The 19617-nt window shown below is 43.5% G+C and overlaps 1 protein-coding gene across 1 annotated transcript in view; it reads right to left on the reverse strand.

The window, feature by feature from the left end:
- The window catches only part of kif5ab (kinesin family member 5A, b), a 113953-nt gene that overhangs the window by 62140 nt on the left and 32196 nt on the right, over positions 1-19617 (reverse strand). The window contains exons 9-14 of the mRNA XM_052077271.1: positions 18767-18871; positions 16392-16540; positions 14340-14488; positions 7554-7729; positions 6736-6804; positions 4283-4489 (exon numbers count right to left, since the gene is read on the reverse strand). Coding sequence (XP_051933231.1) covers positions 4283-4489; positions 6736-6804; positions 7554-7729; positions 14340-14488; positions 16392-16540; positions 18767-18871 — 855 coding nt within the window. The remainder of the gene's footprint in view (positions 1-4282; positions 4490-6735; positions 6805-7553; positions 7730-14339; positions 14489-16391; positions 16541-18766; positions 18872-19617) is intronic.

Consider the following 19617-nt stretch of genomic DNA (forward strand, 5'->3'; position numbering starts at 1 on the left):
TGGAGGTATTTGGCCGTAGCCGCCTTCCTTGTTGCCAGTTCGAGGTTGCCATTGGCTTGTGGTATACCAAGCCCGAATGACATCCCGATGTCGCTGCTGTAGATCCTGGTTGTGTGGATCAGGGAATCTATGTCCCTTTCGCTCTTAGCATACAGCTTTATGTCATCCATGTAGAGGAGGTGACTGATTGTAGCTCCATTTCTGAGGCGGTATCCATAGCCTGTCTTGGTGATTACTTGGCTTAGGGGGTTCAGTCCTATGCAGAACAGCAGTGGGGAGAGTGCATCACCTTGGTATATGCCACATTTGATGGACACTTGGGTAAGTGGCTTGCCATTGGCTTCAAGTGTGGTTTTCCACATCCTCATCGAGTTCGCAACGAAGGCTCTTAGGGTCCTGTTCACCTTATACAACTCCAAGCATTCAGTGATCCATGTATGTGGCATCGAGTCATAGGCTTTCTTGTAATCAATCCAAGCTGTGCACAGGTTGGTACGTCGGGACCTGCAGTCTTGTGCGACTGTTCTGTCAACCAGGAGTTGATGTTTGGCTCCTCTAGTATCTCTACCAATGCCCTTCTGTGCTTCGCTCATGTATTGATCCATGTGTCCACTTATCTTAGCCGCAATGATGCCTGACATGAGCTTCCATGTTGTGGAGAGACAGGTTATTGGCCGATAGTTGGATGGGGCTGCACCCTTTGAGGGATCCTTCATGATCAGGATCGTTCGCCCTTCGGTTAGCCATTCTGGGTGAGTCCCATCCCTCAGCAGCTGGTTCATTTGTACTGCTAGGCGCTCATGGAGTGCTGTGAGTTTCTTTAGCCAGTAGGTGTGGACCATGTCCGGGCCTGGTGCTGTCCAGTTCTTCATATCTGAGACTCTTTCCTGTATGTCTGCCACTGTTATGGTAACTGGGTTCTGTTCAGGGAGGTTGCTGTGCTCCTCTCTCAGGGTCACCAGCCATTGTGCACTGCTGTTATGTGCAACCTCCTTCTCCCATATGCCTTTCCAGTACCTTTCAGTTTCCAGTCTTGGTGGGTCAGCTCTGTTGTTAGGACCCTGCCACTGAGCGTACACTTTCGCAGGTTGTGTTGCGAACAGCCTGTTTATTCGTCTGGCCTCATTCTCTTTCGTGTACCGCTTTAGGCGACTGGACAAGGCTTGGAGCCTTTGTTTGGCAGTTTCGAGTGCTTCAGGTATGGTCATCTGGATGTACCTCTCGGGTATCGGCCTTTTCATCACACCTCTCTGGGCCTCCGTCAATTGACTCACATCTTTCCGGGCCGCCTTGATCTTAGCCTCCAACCGTCTTTTCCATGGTGGGTAACGTATCTCATGGCTTCCATGGTTGCTCTTATAGCCCAGAGTCTCCAGGATCACTGATGCTGAAGCGTATATCAGCACATTGGTTTCTGTGATCGTTACGGTAGGGATCGCCCTCAGTGCTGCATTCACACTTTCTATGAGACTTTCAGATGGTACTTCACATAGCCGTTGTAATCGGTTTCTAGGTTGCCCAGCTTTCATTCTCGCCATGATCTTAGCTTTCAGGTCAGTTGCTGCCTCGCTCAGCATTTCATTCATTGGGGCTGGCCACCCAATCTCATCATCTGCATTCATTGGGGCTTGCCTCCCAATCTCTTGTATGACCTCCTCCTCTGATCTGGCAGCCTGCGGCCCTTCGCCATGGAACCTGCGTTGTACCTCATCAATCTCAAGTTGTGACAGCAGTTGCCGTTTGTGGATGTTGGAACACTGAGCTACTAGTTGTTTCGTGGTCAACCGTGACTGTGGGTTTCGAAGTAACCATTTAGCCCACATTCTCTGCATGTAACCCCTCTGACTAGGGTTGCTTGAGTAGTAGCATTCCAACAGAGCCATGTTATCGCCTCTCGCCCATCTCCGCTTTGTTCCAGTAGCCCATTTCCACTTCCAATATATATATATATATATATATATATATATATATATATATATATATATATACACACACACACACTGTAGACTGTGTATATATTTGCAATATAGGCCAATCCATTGTATAAGTCCTCTATACTGTACTTATGTATACAGCACTTGTCCTCATTCTGGTCGCCTGTGAAGTGGAGCTTATTCCAATTCACTCTTTCTTGGTGAGAGAAGTTGGGTCTACCCTGAACAGGTCGCCAGTCAATCACGGCGTTGAGGACCCATCTATCCATTCTCTTGTTTATTACTGCTTATCCTCAATGTAGTTGTTGGTAATCGGTGGCCTATCCAAGCTGACTTATGATACGGGAAGTCAATCCCCTCTTGACTTGCCATCAGTCATCAGTCCCACCGGCCATTTACGCCTATTTCGAGTCAATGAAGCCGCCATGCATGTTGCACGGGTTGAGCGTGCAAACCCCACCGAGCAGGGATGTGAACCTCCAACCTTTAGACTGAAAGACAGATGCCTAACAACTTGTACATCGTGCTGCCCTGAATTTTAACTTTAATCACTGTCCAAAATATAATTTGATTGAAGAAACCACTTCTTGTTGCGTCAAACCTCAAGGTCTCTAATTACTGCACTGCCTTTGTTTTAATGGACTCCCAGCACTCGTTTGCTGCAGGAAAAATGTCACACACAGCATTTGGAGAAGACCCGAAGAAAACAACTCATCAGTAAACCCTATTAGGTAAGTAAAATAAGAAAAGGCCGGGAAGATTGAGTCCATTAATACTGGAGCTGCGTGAATGCTAATGTGGTCGTCAGTGATGTGGACTGTATGAATGTCACTTTCAATAGGTGGCGATGCCGTGACCGTGTTAGAAAAAGTGATGCGGGTGACTTGTTGTCACCCGTTTCTGAAGCGAGGACATCTTTTGCAGAATTTATCAAAGGAGCTCGAATAGGGATTCAAAGGGTTGCTGTCAATAATAGCCCACGCTCAGTCAGGAATGACCGTCTGTGACTCGTTCTCATCCATCAGTGTCTTAAAAACGCAGCGGTGGCGTTCAAACCGAAACGTCCTGTTGTGAGCTTTTCCCTTTGTCGATGCGCGATTTAAACCATGATGGGATGAGGGCGACTATCGCTGCTCATTACGTGGAAATAAAGGAAGAAAGGACTCCTCTCGTGGCAGCTGGATATTGTTCATAATTGCATTTGGCGGGCTGCGAAGAGATAAGCGGCGGAGAAGTCAAATTAAGAACAGCTCAGGCTGCAAACAAACTTTTCCAACGAGATGAATGAGTTCCAGTGGGAGAATGTTTTCATCTACGCCTCGCTGCACCACAGAATGACAGCCAATTTAAGAGTGGACACATTTTTAGGAAGAGCTCTTTGTGTTTTATGGCTGTTTCTACACCACTGCAAAATACAACCTAAAAAACAAACTGATTCAATAATCAACAATTTCTTGATTAAGTATGGAAAAAATTTGATTTCGTCTTTATGTATCAATAGATTCTTGATAACATTAATTAAACGGCCATGAGAGGCACTTGACCGGGATATGTAAATAATGTTTTTAATATTATAAAATAATATGGGCGGCCTGGTGGTCAACTGGTTAGCACGGCGGCCTCACAGTACAGACGTCAAGGTTTTGATTCCGGCTCCGGCCTTCCTGTGTGGAGTTTGCATGTGCTCCCCATGCCTATGTGGGTTTTCTCCGGGTACTCCGGTTTCCTCACACATTCCAAAAACGTGCCTGGCACGTTAAAGGAACACTCTAAATTGTCCCGAGGTGTGAGCGCGGCTGGTTATTGGTCTCTGTGTGCCATGCGATTGGCTGACAACCAGTACCGCGTGTACCCCGCCTACTGCCCGAAGACGGCTGGGATAGGATCCAGCATGCCCTGGGATTCTTGTGATGGATGGATAAAATAATATATATAATATCTAATATTGGCAAGCCAATGTTTTTCTGCAGATGCGTGCTTATCACTGTCAAGCATGTTACCACAAAACAAAAAAAATGTCATCTGGGTTGTGTCTGTGTGTGTTAGAATGGGGGACAATTTTCGCCAACATTCATGATATAAGTTGAAAAATCCAGTAAATTGTGACCAACGCAAGGATTTGCTGCCCAGTGAGATCCTATACCACCGTCTTTGAGCATGAAGCAACAGCGCCACGTAGCGTACCTCTGTTTAGTCTCCCCCAAGGACATTATTAGCTCACAATTCCACAAAGTCATGGATCCTCATGCCCAGGCAGCTCTTGCATTGGCTTCCTCAGCTTGAGTAAGGGTAACTTTCAATACATTTCCTCCCACTCATTGTGGGGTGAGTGCAAATTATCCACCCACCATTTTCTTGGAGAGTTCCTCGGCCAGCAGCTTGTTCTGCACACTCTTCTCTTCCACCTCCAGGCTCTTCTGGTCATAGTTGACCGCCAGCTCTTCCAGGGCCTGTAGCACCTCCTTCACTTCTGCCTTGGAACGCTCGTTCTCAGACTGCAAGCGGCCCAGCTCTGAATGCACCTTTTCACCGTCATCCCTGGAGGATGCCAGGAACTGGGCGACACATATACACCGCAGCGAGAAATAAATGAAATGTTTAAAAATACATACATTTTACAAATTTTTGAAAGATCTTCCAGTATCAGTTCTACACGTGTGTAAATGCAATTCACTCATTCAGGGCAAGCCGTTTTCTGACTCTTCTTTCTTTACCCTCCCAGAGTGAAAAAAAAAAAGTCGTGAAAGTACATAGCTGGATTTGAATGTTTTGGATTCTTAAAAGACATAAAAACACGTCCGTGGCAATGAATCACTTTAAGATTTTGAGTTGTTCAAAGCTTTTTATTTTGTCATACCGTGTTGCTGTGGCCACATGCTGTTTGCAAAAAGGAAAACAAAAAAGAGAAAAGATGCCATTTTTGAGGGTCTGAACCTGGCAGAAAACTCATACAATTTTGCACATTGATCACGCTTGAAAAAAATACTTTTCAAAAATTGGCCGGTAAGATGTACAATCGCGTCATACCCTAAACCTGGGGTGCGCAAGTGCGGTCATCAAGAACCCCTACCCAGCCAATTTTATACATCTCCCTCCTCCAACACACCTGATTCAAAAGATCAGCTCCTCTGCAAGGACTCTGATAACGCAGGTGTATTGCTGACAATAGTTTAATATCAGCAAATAAATGATTTTCCCACCAGGCGCTTTCTCAGTCTGATGTTTCATTTTTTGAAGTGTCACAAAAGCAAAAAAATATGAGCGGCAAAGTCACTGTCATGCTCGCTTGTTTGTGTTTGTGTTTGCAAAAAAAACAGTTTTTTTAAATCTACTTTTTGGTCATAAAACGTTTTTGGGGGTGAAACCAACCCATTGTCGAATGCTGATTTCTAAAGAACTGACATGGTATTAAAAAACTTTTTATCGCATCGTTTCGATTGTATAGATTTTTATAGCATGCTGTCAGAAGCTGCTATATTGGAACGTATAGTTAAAGCCCTTAATTATTCACAAGGCATACCTGCTAGCATTAATGATGCGTAATTAGACGGTTTGTCACGTCTGCGTATGGCGAGCCTTATATGCAAACACTATCGCGCAGCCATATAACAGTCTGCAAACAGACATATGGTGCTGTTTGCTTGCCGCCCAGCAGAGGGTCCTTCGAATGAATGCATATTGGATGTAATTTACTGCTTGTTTGCATGGCCAAATGGATATAAATTGATGTTCATTCGGGAGGTTAGTAAGCCCAAGCAGGGTGGAGTTGTGATTGTGCGTGTCAAAGCTGCAAAAACGGAAGCACTGATATTCTTCGAGACTCTGGATGCCGAGCGCTTGATGTCGGTTTAAACTTTGGTGAAAGGCAATCGAAAAGTGTCGAGTGTCTCCGATTTGAAAATGTATTCAAAGGTGACATGTATTCACAAAATGTTCAGAATGTGTCAGGTGAACTAGCAGAATGAACTTATTGTTAATTGGATTCTAACCTTTACAGGTGAACTTCATTTCACCCTCTCTAAATTTTTGAATATACATGTCCAACTGTTCAATGTTTCAGGCCCATTTGCGCAACTTGTTGTCGAACAAGGAGCTCATATGAATCATTTTCCTAGTACTTCCACATCTATGCCTTTCTGTGACTCTTCCGGTCTCTGTCTCCGTTGTCCTACAGCTCAGGTGCCTTGAATAAGAGGGAATGAAAATTAAATATTTGTACAGTGGTTGCTGATCGTGTAGTGGTACACTTGTCTATAAGTGCCCTGCGACTAACTGGCGACCAGTTGAGGGGGCAGTCCGCCTTTCACCCAGTGTCACCTGGGATAGGCTCCAGCAACGCCTGCGCCCCTCTTCAGGACAAGCGGTGTTGAAAATGGATGGGTCTAGAGTGGACCCCCGCTATTCACGGAAATCACAGAGCGGGCTGGCTTGTTAAGATAAAAAAATCTGCATATAATTGACGGCCACTGGGAAAAAAAAGTATTCCAAGAAACACCGGTAAACATTCTGGTAAACTGGGAAACATTTACATAATTGCCGTTCCTCAACCAATGACATGATCAACTCGGGTGGGGGAACATTCAGAGCCACTTTCAAACAACTATATCATCATCATAATCAATTGCTGCCTCCATGAATTAAGATGTATTTAATTGTCTTTACAGGCGCTCACTTTTTTGGCTGTCTCATTTGACTTTCAAAACGAGCGCAAGTGATTCTTCATCCTTGGAGTATTTCGATCAAAGTGTGCCACAGACATCTCATTACATCACTTCAAAACCGTGAATTGTTTTTTCTTTACCTCCTCTTGCTTCAGCATTTCAGCCTTCAGTTTCTCCACTATCCGACTTTGATAGTCAATCTCAGCATCCTTTGGTGAGAAAGAGACCGAATGCAGAACTGTTATTTGTAATGGAGGAACAGGACCGTTGAAAATAAACACCCACTGAGAAAAACATTCACTGGACACTTTATTAGCTAGTCTTTCAATTGAACTATAAAGGTTCCAGTTAATAACGGTCAGCTTTTACTGTCTGACAGATGAGCATAAATGTAAGAATAGCTCTATTGACGTGGTTGGAATTTGCAGTGACGTCCTACATAACATTGAGAGCTCCTGCGGCTCTCACTATGACGCACGTGTGCTTTTCTTATTTTTTATTTATGTTGAATAAAGTTTTTTTTTTCACTTTTTCTTTATCTTTCATCACTGATGAATATGTTTCGGAATGTTTAACAGAATGTAATGTGGCTGGAAACACTGGATATGCTATCCTATTTATGCTTGGGATATGTGGGTGTGCAGGGGTGCCTACCGAACTGGATGTTGTGTTTGTGTCGTACGTTTTAAATCCTCCTTGATATGTGACATAAATTTCAAATCGGTTCATTATTACATATGCACAGAGATGCTACGTTAAAGCGTTTAAGATTGTAAATATCAAGCGTAATATTCATTTTATTCCCCTTACTCCATTCAATTCTTCTGGTACTTCAGTCGGCATGTGTGTGAATTGATTAACATGAATAATACATATGCACTCTTCATATGTGCATTAAATGAGAGTCATAACTGCAGCTGACGGTGCATAATTGTAGCCCCTGCAATAAATTTGTCACCTTGTCATCCAGCTGCTTGTAGAGCTTCCGGATCTCCTCCTCGTACTTGTGACGCTCCTCCTCAGAGATGTGCACCACGATGGAGGAGGTCAGGGAGCACGGGCTGCATATGTCCAGTGCTGGCTCCTCGGAGTTGGGTGGCTCGTCCTCGTCCTCTGAGCCTCCTCCAACCTCACCTGAAGGGATCATAGAAGAAAGGCTTATTAGCCTGCGGGGAATTTCTGGTTTTACAACAGCTAAGTGGCAGCTCGCAATAGTAATTACCTCAAATAATAATAATTACCGGAGATGGGGCGGGGGGGATCTGGCCTTCCTGTGTGGAGTTTGCATTTTTTCCGTGCGCGGGTTTTCTCCGGGTACTCCGGTTTCCTCCCACATTTCAAAAACAATCATAGCAGGCTGATTGACCACTCAAAATTGTCCCTAGGTGTGAGTGTGAGCGCGGATGGTTGTTCGTCTCCGTGTGCCTTGCGATTGGCTGGCAACCGGTTCAAGGTGTACTGCTCAAATTACTTCCGTGGGGCCTCTCAAATCAATGCTGCTTCGTCTGACTTTGATGCTTTTGCTTGAGATTCAGCTGCTCGGCATTCACTCTATAACCCTTTACGACACATTGGCGTCGTCTTCCTGAGAAACGGCCGGTCGCAGTCTCCTTTGCCATTAAGAAGCTTTCATGGCTTGCTTTTGTACACTTCATGATTGTGTAGCTTTCTCTCTTCCCAATGTTGTAACTCGAGCCACCTTTTCAGCAGCGCTTTGCTGTGGCCTCCTTCTTTTAAGGCACACGTGTTGACTGATGTCCGTCTGGACGATCGATGCGATAGTCGTCGTGTGAGATGCGCTCAAAGCGATCAATAGCAATGATAATGCACCTTGGGTGGAAGGAGGGATCATCCATTAAGAGGCAACAGGTCAACGGATGACTTTAAGCAACACACTTGACGATTGAGGTCGAAAGTAGACACGGACGATGTTTATTTGGGGAGGAGCCTCACACGCTGTCAAAATGATCCATTATGGAAATTAAAAGTGTTCCTATTGTGGAAGGACATGGAGGAATAAGATATGCAGAAAAATGCTGTCGGTTGTGTGATTTATTACCACTGCCAAGAAAAGGTGGCGTTCTCTGTGACATTTTTTTCATTCTGAGACAATATAACACTGAGGGTATGCTCATAAAAAAAAAAACAGAATTGTTTGTGATAAAGGCCACAAGCCCACCCCCCCCGACCCCCCCCAATACTTAATTGGCAATCAGACCAGCGTGGACCCTGCTTCTCTCACCAAAAGTAAGCTGGGAGAGACTCCAGCTCAACTCAAAAGCGGACAAGTGCTAAAGGTGGATAGTTACGAGCCACATTTACTCCCTTACATTTATACAAGTAACACAATGAAAAAGCACAACATTAAATGTATGCATAGCACTGAGGAGAAAGATTTTAATTAGCAGATCTCAGTGTTTAGGAATGAAAATCCACCTGTTGAAATCCAATATAATACAATTTTATAAGATTATCAATCCATCCATCCATTTTCCAATCCGATTTATTCTCACAAGGGTCGTGGGGGTGCCGGAGCCTATCCCAGCTGTCCTCAGGTGATAGGCGGGGGACATCCCGGAACCGGTTGCCAGTCAATCGCAGGGCACACAGGAAACCCAGAGCCGGGATCAAACCCATAACCTCTGCACTGTGAGGTCGACGTGATAAGCGGGCCGCCCCTTAGAAGATTATAGAAATCATTATCCCTGCCTGGTGAGCTCGTTGTGTGAATTAAAGTATGAATTAATTTGCCTTATTCAATCTTATTTAAAAAAAGTTGTCATAAAATGATATAGATGGACAATATTTTCATTTACTTATTCCTATTTTACATATTTGTCTATTTGGTGATTGGCTGGCAACCAGTTCAGGGTGCCTACTGCGCCAAGACAACTGGGATAGGCTCCAGCACCCCTGCGACCCTTGTGAGGTCAAAGCGGATCGGAAAATGGATGGAAGGATGGATGTCTATTTGGAATTTAAGTGTTGAATACATAAAAAAAACAAATCAGGGGTCACTCATCAGTTACTACTATCTTGCTCTTTCTACAAAGTACTTATTTGGAGAACTTTTTTTGTGTACTTTTATTTGACTAATATTCTAAGGTAGCAGCACTCTTCAGTACAAGTTTTGGCTACTCTTTCCATGACTGACATGGACTATAGAAAATGAACGAATGGATATGCCACTTGACTGGCAATGGTGATTTTTCTTAGCCAAAGTCACTTGGGACACACTATAGACAAGCACTACAGAAAATTGAATTTGGCTCATCCTTGCCACTTTCTAAAAACGTACACGAATAATGTACAACTACTCAGGACATTGACACACACGCCAGTGGGGAATATCGATGACTGTATACAATTAATTTGCTGCTGATTATATTTCAGTGGCAGTGATTAAACGTTCCCACGCTTAAAGATGAAACGTGTACAGCAGCTCAAGCATAGAAGGAAAGCAAAGGATTATAAGATAAGATAAGATATCCTTTATTCGTCCCACACTGGGGAAATTTACAGCCTCCAGCAGGAAGAATGTATGTAGAAAGGAGAAAGGAGAAAGAGAAAAAAAAACAACAAACATCTTTCAATTAAATACAATATTAACACAATGGATAAATCGCAGTACTATTTACAATTTTCCTTCACATCATTTAATTATTATTATTATTATGATTGTTATTTTTTATTCATCAGCCTGACAGCAGTCGGTAGGAACGAGCGTCGGTATCTCTCCTTCTTGCAGCGCGGGTGTAACAGTCTCTGGCTGAAGGAGCTACCAAGTGCTGTCAGGGCGGGCTGGAGGGGGTGGGAGGGACTGGCCATCATAGCTTTTAGCTTAGTTAGCATCCTTCTGTTGCCCACCTCCTCCAGAGTGTCAAGGGAGCAACCCAGGGCAGAACTGGCCTTCCTGACCAGTCGCTCCAGTCTCTTTCTGTCCCGGGCTGAGATGCTGCCTGACCAGCAGACAATGCCATAATGGATGGCCGAGGCCACCACCGAGTTATAGAACGTCTTAAGAAGTGACCCCTGAACCCCAAAAGACCTCAGTTTCCTGAGTAGGAAGAGTCGGCTCTGTCCTTTCCTAATCAGGGTGTCCGTGTTTGTAGACCAGTCCAGTTTGTCGTTCAGAAGAACACCAAGGTACTTGTAGGAGGTCACCCTCTCTATGTCTATACCCTGGATGTTCATCAGTGCTGATGAGGACTTTTTCCTGCAGAAATCCACAACCAACTCCTTAGTTTTCCTAGGGTTGATCTTGAGGAGATTCTGCTGGCACCAGTCCACAAAGTCCTTTGTCAGTCCCCTGTACTCCCGATTGTCCCCTTCTGTAATGAGGCCAACAATCGCAGAGTCATCGGAGAACTTCTGAAGGTGGCAGTTTGGAGTGTTGTGTCTGAAGTCCGAGGTGTAGAGGATTAACAGGAATGGAGCCAGAACAGTCCCCTGCGGCGCTCCAGTGCTGCAGAAAAGCCGGTCCGACTCACAGCTCTGCAATCTCACGTACTGCGGCCGATTTGTGAGGTAGTCTATGATCCATGCTGTGAGATGGTGGTCCACTCCGGCGTTCTGCAGTTTGCCTCCCAGCAAATTGGGCTGGATGGTGTTGAAGGCACTGGAGAAATCAAAGAACATGATTCTCACAGTGCTCCCAGCCTTCTCCAAGTGTGACAGCACTGAGTGGAGGAGGTAGATAATGGCATCTTCCACGCCGATGCCAGGCTGATAGGCAAACTGCAGCGGGTCCAGTGACGGGCTCACCAGCGGTCGAAGGTGGGCGAGGATGAGTCTCTCCAGCGTCTTCATCGGGTGAGACGTCAGCGCCACCGGTCTGTAGCTGTTCAGCTCCTTAGGGTGGGGGGTCTTGGGCACTGGGACCAGGCACGAAGTTTTCCACAGCTGTGGAGCTCTGCCCAGCTTCAGGCTCAGGTTGAAGATGTGCTGGACAATGTTACACAGCTGGTCAGAGCAGGTCCTGAGGAGCCAGGAACTGATCTTGTCCGGACCTGCTGCCTTCCTCACATTCATCTTCCTCAGTTGGTTCCTTACCTGCTCTGTTGTGACGGACAGGCAGGAACCAGGTGACATACGGGGTTGATGAGAGTTGGTCGAAAGAGGAGGGGGAGGAGAAGAAGTCCTCAGTGAGAGAGGTTGCAGTTTGTGGTTGGGGGAAGGGACAGACGACTGGTCGAAACGGTTGAAAAAATGGTTCAGTCCATCTGCCCAGTCCTTGTCCTTCTCAATCACTGTCTTTGGGCTGTCATGGCCTGAGATGGTTTTCAGGCCCCTCCAGACACCAGTGACATTGCTGGCCTGTAACTGGTCCTCCAATTGCATCCTGTATATCTTCTTCCCCTCCCTGATCTTTCTTCTCAGCCGAATCTGCACGGCCTTCAGCTCCTCACTGTTTCTCGACCGAAAAGCTCTCTTCTTCTCCTTCAGCAGGGTCTTTATGTCAGGATTAATCCATGGTTTGTTGTTGGAAAAACACCGCAGAGTTCTGGTGGGTACGGTGTTCTCCTCACAGAAGTTTATATAGTCTGTGATGGTGTCAGTGAGTGCATCAATGTCCTCCCCATAAACCTCGCTGAAGAGTTCCCACCTGGTTGTCGCGAAGCAGTCCCGCAGAGCATCTTCAGCTTCCGATGACCATTTCTTGACCATTCTGGTCACAGTTGGCTGCCTGTGCACCAGGGGTTTGTACACAGGCTCGAGAAATACCAAGTTGTGGTCTGCTCTTCCAAGAGGGGGGAGGGAGAGGGGTTTATATGCCTCCTTGGTATTGGCATAAAACAAGTCCAAAATATTATTGTCTCTAGTGGCACAGGTTACATACTGCTTGAAGGTTGAAAGGGAGGACCACAGAGAGACATGGTTGAAGTCCCCAGAGATGATCAGCAGGGCGTTGGGGGACTGTGTTTGCAGCCTGCTCACGACAGTCATCAGGGCATCACACGCTGCATCACTATTAGCCGACGGGGGTTGTACACTGTCACGGCTATGACGTGCGAGAATTCCCTCGGGAGATAATGGGGCCTGAGGCTAATGGCTAGCAGCTCAATGTCCCGGCTGCAGAGTTACTTGAACAACCTAGGTGTCAAGCCAGGCTAACTACCACTGAAGACTTCCACACTGCCATTGATTTTAAGCCAAAGGTGTTCACGCAAGGGTGGAAATAAATACAAGTGCATACTGAGTTTGCCTGTGTGTGTGTGTGGTGTGTGTGTGTGTGGGGTGGGGGGATTATGCTGTGGGGGCACTGTAGCGATTAACCTGTACAGCTCTTCTATGAAGCTTAAACACATATCATAAAGTCTCAGTAAGAAGGCAACATTTCAAGCAGGCCAGAGTTCACCCCTGTTCAATGTGGTAAAACATAGCGAGCTCACTATAATTGAAGAGTCCGCAGGAAAGCGCTTGTTGGTGGTGCAAGACGGAAGGTGCTCTCTTGTTTTTTTTTTTTTATGAGGTACTTAATCAAATTTACTAGACCGCCTATCGTAAAAGAAACATCCACATTCATGGAGTGCCCTTAATGGGTAGGGTCTCAGTTTCATGAATTAAAGCGGTGTTTTGAGATACAAAACATTTCATTTCACATGTCAAATCATCTTTGCTCATTGAATTGAAAGGAAATGTCATTAATCTTATCCAGTCTCCCCAAAAAAAAACAACACACATTTTTTAAAGATGTTTTTTGAAGAAAAATGGCAATCTATAATCCTCCACCTCATAAAAACAAATGGTAATCACAAAATGAAATAGAATTAAAAAGAATTAAACATTTGTTGTCAGACCTTCTACTTCAACACAAATTCTGTTCCTCATTCTGGTGTAGGCGACTTGACTTAGCTCTTCTATCGGCTTCTGGGCGCTGCTAATTTTATTTTTTGTATTTGTGATGTAATGTGGGCAGAGTTTGACATTAAATTTGGATTAAAGAACAGAATAACGAGCAAGGGAATGAGTAGGTATTACAAGCGATACCTATGGATCACTTGAAAGATCAGTTGATTTCATGTTCCAAAGTTTTGTAGGTCCCGCAGAGAAAACAGCTGGTGATTAGTGGAGAACCAAAAAGTGAGGCTGCATCTTTTCTTCCATTATTACAACATAATATTACAGGTACACACAAAAAAAATTGCAGAATTATTTTCCTAACTCGCTTGCTTGATAGCTGTGGTTTTTGAGCCTATTGGGTTAGTTTTACTAAAAGTGGAGCTATTTGTTTTGCCACGGCAGATTGGGTTGAAGATTGGATTGAAGTTTGGTCAGTCTGAAGAGCCAAACATATCATGCGAGGGATTTGCTGTGTTAAGTTGCTTCTTCTCAGAAAATCTTGGGAGCAAAATGTTTCTACCACAGTGACTCCGGAAACCATTTCTCACAATGCTGAACTCGTCAATATGGGTAGTTTTGCCCTGTTCTTGGATCAAAATCTTGTCTGATGTGTTGAGTGAAATGCTCAACCCAATGTAGTATAAACAACCCAACAGTGGCCTAATCTCTCTCGGACCCAGCCCTGGCTTAGCTATTTCATCCAATTTGGTTTACACAGCAGTTTTAACAGTGCAGTATGTTTTTCCATATATTAACCAGTGTCATGGCCAAGATGATCCCTAGAGAACATGATGTGAAAAGAACTATTTCATTGTACATTATTGAATGGGCACACATTTTCCATTCCTTAACATTAGAGGAGAAATGTGATGCTTTTTATGTTAAATGAGTCAAGTATTACCATTCCTCCAGCAGCTCAACTCAGCCTCGAGTCTGTGCACGGTCTCTTTCAGTGACCTGTTCTTCTCCTTCTCCTTCTCGTACTTCCTCTTCCACTGCTCGGCTGTGAGCTCAAGGTTCACTGTCACAGTGTTTCGGATGGTTTTTGCCCTAATTAAATGGATAGATGGTGTATAAAAAATATATCAGGGGGAAAGGGGATGGAGTGGGGGGAGAATAGAAGATCAGAGGAAAACAAAAGACAAAAGCTATTCCAGCTTGAGCTGTTCAATTAAAATGAGCTAGCTTGGCATTAATTAGCAGGCAAATTGGCTTTCTGCCCGCCGTGTTTGACGGTGCATGCCGAGAACAAAAAAAAAAAAAAAGTTGGCTGTGAGAATGTTTAACAAGATTCAACAAGATTCATAAACAACTACTTAATAGGGGCGAGAATAGGAGACACTAGCAGATAAAGCCTAATTATTATGGAATATTGACTTTTTAATGTTTGTATACAAATAGTTGGGTCTCTGAAGTTATTGGCCATCATCAAATTGTGACAAATTGATGGTACAAGAAACCACTGCACCCGAGGAAAACGACCAATTACAGACAGAAGGATTTACTTGTGAGTCGTTAGTCATTTGTCACACATTCACAGGCTGACTTGACTTATCACAGTCAAACAAAAATATTTCTAACCAATAACATTGAGGTTATATTTTCATGCCTTGTGCAACTCTAGCGCAAAGTGCAGTCTAACCGAGCATGGATGAACTTTTCTTTTTTTGGGTGTTTTGTGGATAAAAATGGGCGTGTGTGTCGTTGTGGGAGTGAACACAGTCAAATTGACTACAGGCCAAAGGAAGCGGCTACTCTCCTTCCGTTTAAACTCAGTGCAGTAGAGGCACATGATCTCATGGCGGAAGCAGAAACGCACTTGCTGGTGTCCATGCAGGAGATTGACATGCCCAATGTACATTTATAAGGAACTGGAAGATCTCTTTAAAGTTGGCTGCTGCCAAGTATCAACTAGGAGACCGCCTACACAGTTTGTCCATGAATGAAATGAATGAAATACAATGACAACGACCACACAGAATCTGTCTCCCTGCTCCTCGCTCAAATCCGTCAAAATCGCATGCCACAACCTGCGCCACAACTTAGACCTGCTTATAGCTGGTCGAAGTTTAGTCTACTTTCAGCCACCAAATTGCTCAGATGCGCCGATGGCTTGGCAAAGAAAACACCCTCAGTCAACCGGAATGCCCAGCATGGTGCAGCAGTCTGCCAAATTTCCTAAAATGCTAAACTAATCTTACAGCACAAAAATCAAGATGTGACAGTTTTTATATCCAAACGCATGTGCGCTGTCTGTCAAAATACAGCTCTTAGTGTTGACACTAATACGGAGAAGATGCTTTTCTGAGGTAAAAAGGTAATGGGTCAGCACTAGGCCGCAGGAGTGTCCCTGCGATGAGTGAGCCAAAGTGTGTGCCAAATAATTGATACCTCAAGCCGTTATTTCGCACTGGGTGCGATGAGCTTTTGTATATCAAATCAGAAAAACAAAATGCGCCCAGAGATTAGTGTGAGTTTTTTTTCCACAGTTTATATTTTTCAATGAATGACTTGACTAACAAATATGACAAAGGTATTTCTTTTGATTACAATCTCCCCTTTTTACTTGGGATTAACTAATGACTTGCACATTGTTACTTCCTCTCATTTCATGTGAATTTAACTTGGCAACTACAGTAGATTTTCTTCCACACACCCATAGGGTAAGCTGAACTGTTGTCATCGTCACTTATTGCTGCTTTACGTATTGTATAAAGCTAGCACAATCACATTTAGAACTTTTCAGAGTCTGAAAGGCTGCACAATTTCCTCAATGTCACAGGAAGAGTACTCTTACAACAGGCTGGATAAAGAGCGAGATGCTCTCCTAACAACCTGGGCCACGTTCCGATTATCAGCTATTCCAAAAGCTTTGGAGGCAATCGCATGCGAGCAGCATGTCAAATGGGCGGCCAAGCGAGAAGCGGCAGGCCTGCTGGTTGTTGTTTGTTACCTTTGGCCAAACATGAGCGTGGACCTGGTCTCGACATCGTTGTAGCTGGAGGGCGAGCAGCAGATGAACATGGTGGTGCGACAGTTGCCCCCCAGGGAATCCTGTAAAATGCGTGTCATTTTGCTGTCGCGGTATGGCACGTGGGACTTCTGCAAAGATGGGAGGGAATGAATAGAGAGGATTCCATTTAAGAGATCCAAAGGCACATTTTGGATACATTTTTTTCCATTTTTTGACACCGTATTTTACTTTTTCTAAATGGTATGGGCTTTCTTTTAACTAGAATTGTTACATCTGTTTGTGAAATGTGCCTGAAATGCTTCAAAAATAGCACATTTTGACCATGAAAAATGCTGAGTCTTGGTTTATTTATCGATGCCAGCAACATATAGTGAGAGGCAGAACAATTTAAAACATTTTTGTTTAGTGGTGCGCGGCAGTTATGGGGGACTCGTGTCATTTGACTTGGACTCGAACAGACGAAAGTCATAAATCTTTTGACATGCAACTTTCTGGGCAACAACTAATGAAAGATTATACTTGAATTTGACTTGAACTCAAGACTTATCACGTCATTCTGTTTACATTTAAAATATATATTTTTAAATACAATGTCCCTTTTGTTTTTGAAAAAAAAACTGTTTTTTTGTGTCATGTCAGCAATGAGCGCCACCACTAGGCTGACTAATTGAGCAAGTGTTACCAAAGATGAATACATTTGCATTCAAGGATTAACGTTTGAATGAAACCAGGAAAAAGACGAGAGCAACACGCAAGGTTTGAAACTGGGAGATAAGAGACACAACATATACAATGCAGGTAAGCCAGCTGCGTGAAGCTCTGCAAGTTAAGTTTGCTCAACAGTTTAGCTCACCAATAGCGGCACAAATTGTAATGAAACGCAAGGTCGGTTATGCGTTTAAATGAGAAGGCAATAAAGCAACAGATAAGTCAATGGAGAGTGTAATCTTGAATACGGTAGTTGAGAATGCTACTTGAGTTGAGAATGATTGCTACTTAAGAATAGACAGCTGTCGATAGACTGCACTTTTGCCATGCTGGTTTTTGGACTGTGGCGGGAAACCAGAGCAACCCCATGCAAAACATGTAAACCCCACAAGGCAAGGCTGGAGCCGGAATTGAAACCTGCACATCTGTCCTGTGAGGCGGACGTGCTAACCAGTCGACCATCGTGCTTAAATATTGTAAAAGCATTGATTAAATTATATTGCACATAAAAGATAACAATATTGGCATCCCTGGTTAAGATTTGTTAAAATCCTTCATATTAATTCATTTTATTGCCGAAACACACTTTCATGCGGAAAATTGTAGAAATGGTTCAGCAGACGTAGAATTAAGCTCCTTCAATGGCCGTCTCAGTCCTCACACTTCAACCCCACTGCAAACTTGTGGAGTGAGCTTAAGAGGAGAGTGCAGAGGAGAGGACCAAGGTCGCTGAATGACTTATAGGGAGGTTGTGCAAAGAGGAATGGTGGAAGATTCCTTTTTCTATATTTTCCCAACATGTGAAACATTCTTGGTGAAGATTAGATGCTGTTTGTTTTTTTTTTACAAAAGAGGTTTGCGCGTACAAAGTATTAACATCAGGCCTTCTAATAATTGTGGCACAAATGCACTAATATAAAACAATTACTTCTGAATGTATTTGTTCCCCTGATTAGTAAATGCACTTGAATTAATTACATTGGATGTATTGGATTTTCCTTTATTAATTTTTTAACACATCTTCACCAAAGTTTACACTAATTATGGAGGACATTTAAATAAATGTTAAAAAAAGTCTAAATGACGCAAATGTGTTGTTTTTAAAAGTTAAATACAACTGAACTGCCGTAAACAAATATACGAAACTAGATTTGAAAAAAAATTTAAGCCGCTGTAGAATTTTGCATTGCTTGGACATTTCATTCAGTGAAATATTATTTCTTTATTTAGTATCATTGTGCCACAATTTGAGAATCACGGGTTTATTTTTCGTATTTTGTGTTATGGCGATTTTTTTTGCTGTTGTTTTGATTTGGCTGCTTAGTGCTTTGAAGGTGAGTGCGATTACTTGACAACTATCAGCGCAGCAGAAAACCTCAAAGAAAAGCAAAATGTGTAATTATTACCATATACATGTACGGTACAAGCCTATAATGCATCCCTATGAAATGGAAACTGTTTTCAGGGAAGTAAGAACGTACCATATTTGAGTAACTTCAACTTGAGTCAAAATGGACGCCCTGCATGGTCTTCACTGTAAGGGTGTTGAACCACGTGGGGCAAAATAAATATTATTCTAACAATTCAAACAAGAAGTAGCCCCCTTTATATATTTTTAATGGTAAAGAAGAGTTCTCCAGCCGTACCGTTCCGTCAGCCAAAGCCGAGATAACATTGCCGAGGGCCGACAAAGACTTGTTGATGTTCTTGGCCTCATCCAGTACGGCTCCCTCGGCACCCGTCTTGCTGACCTGACACAAAAAGAGATATTTGACGTCAAATATAAACACACATAGACATAAAATCTGTATTAATAAAAAGTAGGGAAGTTAGGTTTTCTCTGTTTAATTTTGATTTTCATGGGTTGCATAGTTTCATATCTATTTCAGACAAAAGTAATTATAAGGCCTTTGCTCTTTTTCCGGTAATAACTAAGGAATCTGGTGCTGCAACAAAACGGTTAATTGTCCACCAAACATTCAGCACCACAATAACAAGCAGCTTTTAAGTGTTTCTGCAAGATATTTTCTTTTTCTTTATCTTTAATTGAGAATGAAACGTCTCATTATGCCACATAGTACACAGATTAATGAGAAGCTTTTTTTTGCCAGAAAAGGGGGTAGATCAGCAGAGCTTCCTGTAAAGGCAGCCCAATTAATTAATATTTACATTTGATGAAAAGAGCTACTTGCTCATTCATTCCCAGAGGCAAGCTAAAGGTGCAGTATCAGCGCCCGTTTCTTACAGCATATCGGGGCGTATTTAGCATTCTACTTTCTTATGAATACTTTCTGAGCAGAAAGGAGTGTTTCTTTTTTTAGGCCTTGAAATATAATCAAATTCCCCTCCAAAAAGGATTCTCTTTGTCTCCAACAGAGAAACCGATTGGATTGCTAAAATACTGAACATGACATTGCATCACAGGGAGGCATTAGCAGCCGCACCCCCCACCCCCTCCCGCCCATTCAGTGCGGGTGTATATGTGTGGGCAAAGAAG

This window comes from Hippocampus zosterae, chromosome 9 (assembly GCF_025434085.1).
Source record: "Hippocampus zosterae strain Florida chromosome 9, ASM2543408v3, whole genome shotgun sequence".
NCBI lineage: Eukaryota > Metazoa > Chordata > Actinopteri > Syngnathiformes > Syngnathidae > Hippocampus > Hippocampus zosterae.